This window comes from Haplochromis burtoni, unplaced genomic scaffold, assembly GCF_018398535.1.
Source record: "Haplochromis burtoni strain Fernald_Lab_line unplaced genomic scaffold, NCSU_Asbu1 Contig_677, whole genome shotgun sequence".
NCBI classification, from domain to species: domain Eukaryota; kingdom Metazoa; phylum Chordata; class Actinopteri; order Cichliformes; family Cichlidae; genus Haplochromis; species Haplochromis burtoni.
In genome coordinates this window covers 1,687-8,116 of record NW_024583038.1, presented here as the reverse complement: position 1 = coordinate 8,116, position 6,430 = coordinate 1,687, and the positions used below count along the sequence as shown (strand labels likewise).

Here is a 6,430-nt window from a genome sequence, read left to right as displayed (position 1 = left end):
TATTCAATTCAAAATTCTGTTGTTTACTTTTAAAATTACTAATAACACAGGGCCAAGTTATCTTAAGGAACTCTTACATTCATATCTTCCTACGAGGGCCTTAAGATCCTCCTCACAGTCATTGTTGGTTCAGCCCAGATCTCGCTTGAAGTCTAGAGGTGATCGAGCGTTTGCTCTAGCTGCACCTGAGCTGTGGAACAATCTCCCGATTGGCATCCGGGCGTCTGATTCTATTCAATCTTTTAAATCACGGCTTAAAACATATTTGTTTGAACTTGCTTTTTCTACTAGTTAAATTCTCGCCTCGCTTCTGTGAGTTATTCTATTAATGTGTCTGGTTGTTTTGTGTTGTCCTGCGCTGTCAATGTTTTCTATCACTGTGTATGATGGTACAGCTTTACTCTGCTATAGCTGTGTGCTATAGATTATTCCTATTAGTGGTTTTTACCTGTGAACATAATCCCACACTTATATGACTCTGATGTTTTAGTGTAAATCATTTTATTGTTTTATTGTTTTATGTAAAGCACTTTGGCATGCCCCTGGCTTTTAATGTGCTCTATAAATAAAGATTGTTGTTGTTGTTGTTGTTGTTGATGGGGGTGAGTGCTACTGGGTGGTAATCATTGAGGCAAGATGGGTTGGAGTTTTTGGGTATCGGGACGATGGAGGTGGATTTGAAGCAGGCCGGTACCACAGCGTGGGCCAAGGACAGGTTGAATATGTCTGTGAGCACTCCTGCAAGCTCCCCAGAACACGCTCTGAGAACACGCCCGGGGATGCCATCAGGGCCTGCAGCCTTGTGGACGTTGATCCTGCTCAGCACCGCTCCTACATCGGTGGGGGAGAGAGTCAGAGGTTGGTGGTCTGGCGTCACGTCTGCTTTGGTTGTGGTTCTGGCGTTCCCTCGCTCAAAACGAGCATAAAAGTTGTTGAGCTCGTTGAGGAAGGAGACATCAGAGGATGCGGGGGAGGGTTTGGTGGTCCTGTAGTCTGTGATGGTCTGGAGTCCTTGCCACATGTGTCGGGGGTTGGAGTTGGAGAAGTGTTCTTCTACCTTCTTTTTGTAATGGTGTTTGGCTCTTTTGATGCCCTTCTTTAGATTAGCCCTGGCTGTGCTGTAGGCGTGTGCATCTCCTGACCTAAAGGCGGTGTTGCGGGCCTTCAGGAGGAGACGAACATCCCGGTTCATCCAAGGCTTCTTAGATTATAGGTATTGCAGTAGAGGAGGATCTAGAAAAGCTCAAGCAGTTTATTCATGGTGGTGAGGTCAGCAGGGTAAAAGACTATTAAAAACAATGAATGGGAAGAGGGCTGGTAGCGTGTCAGCACTTTTGGAATTCAGGAGGCTATCCTGCCAGATAGAGTTCAAATAGGATGCATGAGCTTTCCTGTTAGAGCATATGTTCCCCTGCCCCTCGGGTGCTATAAATGTCAAAGATATGGGCACATCGCTGCAGCTTGCAAGGGGAAACACAGGTGCCCCAGGTGTGGAGGTGAACACAGGTGTGAGGAATGTGGGGATAGTGTACAGGATAAATGCAGTAACTGTGGGGGGCAGCACAGAATTATGGGCGTTGTGAAGTCAGAAAGAAGGCCATGGAGGTCAAACAAGTTAAAGTAGTTCACAACATAAGTTACACAGAGGCTGTCAACACGGTACAGAAGGCAAAGGACGAGACAGGAAAGGTTCACCCTATGTCAACATCAGATTTAGTAGAGTCCCACACACCTGGAGCTGATTCTGGGTAATCAGTTTGAGGATTTAAGCTCTGCGTTGACTCTCCTTCACCGCCAGTTTGTCAGCTACCTCAAGTTGGTAATTGGCTCCATGTTCCATGCTATTGGCTCTTTGTACTTCACTTAAGTTGTTGTCCTGTGCCACCACTCACCTGGACTCTCCACGCCACTTACCTTCAGCTGCAGCTTCTCTGGGACAATCTCTCCAGTCTGGAAACCTCTCTGATCCTTACCTGCCTGCCCTCCCCCATCTCTCAGTCTCTCGGACACAGCAGAGCTCAGGTCAGCCAGCTCATACCAATAACCTACCTGGCTACTCACCGCCTTTCCCTCAAAGCCAAGCTCCACTCCGGCTACAAGTAAGCAAAATACCAGTTATACTCACCATCTCCAAGCCCCCTCTGCGCTCCACCATCCTAACACCAGTTACTTCTTTTCTCAGTTCAACCACGAACAGCAGCTCATGGAATGAAATGTGAGTCACAACATTAATGAATATTTAGCCAACCTGTTGCTTTCATAGGTGATGTGTCACTGTGAGCTGTAGGACGGGAAATGGATGATGTGGTGATGATTCTTCATCCGATGTAAAAAGACCGAATCCTTACTAAGTTTAGAGAACATCCTATGAAGCTTGCTGCTCAGTCTGTCTGCAGAAAGATCTGCTGTCACAGGAGGAGACTGTGACCTCTGACCCCAGGTAAATGTCCAGCGCAGCACTTTCAGGCAGAGACTCAGACCTGTGGAGGCCGCTCAGTGAGGACTCGGCAGCATGTGAACACAACCTGAGCTCTTTGACAATTCTGAACAAACCGTGATTATTTTACCACAGAAAGTAGATTCTGTTCAACTGGACATTTTCAGTTGGAGAAACTCATCCAAGTAACTTCTTCAGCCTCAGCTGACTGCAGGTTTCCCCAACCTTCCAACAAAACTGAACATTTGCATAATGACTGAAACTAGCACCGCTGCTGAGCACTTCAGTACTCCAGTGCTACTTCCTGAATGTCCAAATTAGCCACAATGGGTGAAACTGGGGAACCCATGGCACACCGATTTTTTGCGCCTGTAGTACTGAGCCTTGTATATGAAATGTGAAATAAAGACAGTTCAAAGAGCAAACACTGTTTATAAGGTTGGAAACCTGCTGTTAATGAGGAGGTTCAAAGGAAGGTGGAGGTTGTTATCACCGTGGCCTCATGCGGTCAGGATGTGAATAAAACAGCCACCAATCTATTGAAGTATCTCGGTTTATTGAATTGTAATCAGCAGCTCAGTTTCAGTTTTATTTGTCATATGCAAGTTAGCACAGGGTCATCATCGCAATGAAATGTATTTTTTAACGAGCAGAAGACAGTCACTCAGCAGAATGGTACAGTAGAAGAAAATAAAATAAAAAATAGAAAAATAGTAAAGAGCAAAATATTAATAAGATGTAGTAAAAGAAAAAAGATTTTCAGTTAACTGACTAAATATATATATGTATGTATGTATGTATGTATGTATGTATGTATGTATGTATGTATGTATGTATGTATGTATGTATGTGTATATATATAAATATATGTACACACTAGTGCTTGAATAAAGAAAATCTTAAATAGGAATGTGAGGGGGGCAGCAGTACAAACTGAACAGTACAAAGGTTTTGTTTTTTGTGGCCGTTGTTAGCGTCAAATGAGGTTCAAGCAAGAGTCTCTCTTATGCTGGGGCTAGACACATGTAGCTGATCACGCATCATTTCTTCTGTCCTGTCATCAAACTCACATTTAGAAGCAACTCAGTTCAGAGATATCAGCAACAACATTCACCTTGGCTGAAAAGTGTTGTTCAGTAACAGCAGAGGCGAAAGTATCACCTGTATTTGGCAGTGAGTAGAAAATCCTTTGTCCCTCTGTTCCCAAGCAGTGAAGTAAAGTAGCTCTTCTTCGTGCTTCAGGCCAAGCATTCCCTGTTGCATTGATCACAAGCAAATAATTGTTGAACATACGCATCCACATGTTGAAGGGCAAAGCAGGATCTCCAGGGCAAGGCAAAAACATCGGCGGTGGATGGACGTTTGCAGCCACGATGACTCAGCAAAAAACTAAGCAGAAAAACCACGCAGGGTTACTCGCTGCCAAAATGTAGCAGCGGCCGGTAATGAACCAGTCCTCATCAAGGAATAGTGCTCTTTAATGATTTCAGCACAGACTTTACATCATAGTTATCAGTTAGCCATCTTAACTATATTCTAAAATTTTACCAACTCCACTTTACTCTTATTTCATGACACCACCCTCTAGTGGTGCAATATGGTACAGTCATTACAGGACACAACACAGGTGGACATGATCAAGCTAATGAAGTTTTATATTGTGGTTGGAGACCAGAGACGGGAGAGCGCCAGACAGCTGGTGGACGTATGTGCCGAACCAGGGGAACAGTGTATCGGGTCACGGTCCTTTCTACAGTTACCTTTCATAGCCATTCTAACCCTTTTGTGTCAAGTTCTGTGTATGTCATCAGGCCCACTCACCAGGTATGTAAACTTTTGATCAGGATCATTTGGGTAATTTGTGTAGTGATCGTGATTTAAAGAGTAAACACCGTTGTTTGACAATAAACGTCTTCAGCCAACCACTAACCATGAGTGAAAGAAAAACTTGTCTGAAAAATGGTTAAGAAATCATGAATTCGGCCAGGATATGCACAACAGTACAGTGTTTTAATCATCTTTGGAACAGACTCCAGTTTCAGTTCACCTTTATGTGTTATACATACCGTATTTTTTGGATTATAAGGCACTTTAAGCGAAACAAAACAGTCAGATGAGTCAAACTTTACTTAGCTCATTCTTCTTGCTTCCTCCACTTCTGTACCATTGATTCATCAATGCTGTATTCTATTACAGCGGCTCTATTCCCATGTTGTTGCAGTATATTAATGACTAACCTCGTATTATGGATGGATTATCTCAGTTGTTCTCCTGACTGAAGTTTGGTCTGTTTACAGCATCCTGCCATGCGATTGCATTTGTCTCTAACCATGAAGAACCCTCACGTTAACTTTTATGGAGTGGAAAAAGTTGGCGTTCATCCTCCAGCTTCACTGTGTTTATGTTGTGCTAACATAGCTGTGTCGCTAGCGATCACGTAGCACATTATATACCAGCTAGCCCAACTTCAGTAACCCTACAAACATCACTGCTGTTTAGTTTCCTGTCTTCATTTATGTTGGAAGTGATAGCAGAGCTGTAAGTTTGAATTTATTCAGAAATCTCTCAGTCAGAACATGCTATATCATGCTTAGATGGAAGCTAGCGAGCTAACTCCCGGCTAACTTTGTTAAATTTAATAAATTCGGTTTTCATGGATGCCTGGATGTTAACATATTGCTGCGAGTATGCATGGACCCTGGAGATTTAATCTAAGCATAAACAAGAGCACTGCCAGATACCACCACGTGATGAGATTAAAAGTGAAATGGCCAGAGACATATACTTCTTTAAGTTACATGCAACACGGGGTTTCTGCAAATAAAGCTGCGTGAGAAAAGTTAAAAAAACTGAACTTTTATTTTGTACTTGTAAATCAGATTGTGTAGTTGCGAGTTTTGTAACCTTGTAAACCAAAATGTGTGTCATACATACATCAGGATGCAGGTTTTTAGGATCACCTCTGAAGGCTGAAACAATAACAAGTGGATGAAATCACAAAATACATGAATGCATGAGAAGAAACAACGTGCTCTAAACAAACCATTACAGACTAAAGCAGGCAGAAAGGGCCAGAGGGATTCTGAGTCTCAAATAAAACAGTGACCACAAACAGGAATACAGCATAAAAGACAGATATTTCTGGAAAACAACCTGTGAGAGTTCTCATGCAGTCTATCAAATTCCTACTCACACTAAAACGTTTTATGAGCCTCTGGCTTCTCAGCTGTGTGAGTTTTCTTGTGACACATCAAGCTACTTTTTTGACTGAAGCTTTTCCCACATGTATCACAGGTATACGGCCTCTCACCTGTGTGAGTTTTCTTGTGAATATACAAAGTACTGCTTCGACTGAAACTTTTCCCACATGTTTCACACGTAAACAGCTTTTCACCTGTGTGGATTCTCCTGTGAATATACAAACGACTGCTTGAACTGAAACGTTTCCCACATGTATCACAGGGATATGGCCTCTCACCTGTGTGGGTTCTCATGTGAATATGCAAATGACTGCTTCGAGTAAAACTTTTCCCACATGTATCACAGGGATATGGCCTCTCACCTGTGTGGGTTCTCATGTGAATATGCAAATGACTGCTTCGAGTAAAACTTTTCCCACATGTATCACAGGGATATGGCCTCTCACCTGTGTGAGTGATAAGGTGGTATTTCCAGGTACTTCTATCAGTGAAGCTTTTGCCACATGTGTCACAAGCAAACAGTTTTTCACCTGTGTGAGTTTTCTTGTGAATATACAAATTACTGCTTTGACTGAAGCTTTTCCCACATGTATCACAGTGATATGGCTTCTCACCTGTGTGGGTTCTCATGTGGATATACAAAGTATTGCTTCGACTGAAACTTTTCCCACATGTATCACAGGGATATGGCCTCTCACCTGTGTGAGTTCTCATGTGATCATACAAATTACTGCTTCGTCTGAAACTTTTCCCACATGTATCACAGGGATATGGCCTCTCACCTGTGTGGGTT

The 6,430-nt window shown here is 42.9% G+C and overlaps 1 protein-coding gene across 1 annotated transcript; it reads right to left on the bottom strand.

Moving 5' to 3' along the window:
- Positions 1-5,019: 5,019 nt before the first annotated feature.
- Positions 5,020-6,426, bottom strand: LOC102292159 (zinc finger protein 239; the record flags this gene model as incomplete). The annotated part of the gene is made up of 1 exon (XM_042215206.1): positions 5,020-6,426. A coding segment is annotated over one exon (795 nt), but the record flags the coding sequence as incomplete, so codon positions are not given.
- Between the last annotated feature and the right edge of the window lie 4 nt (positions 6,427-6,430).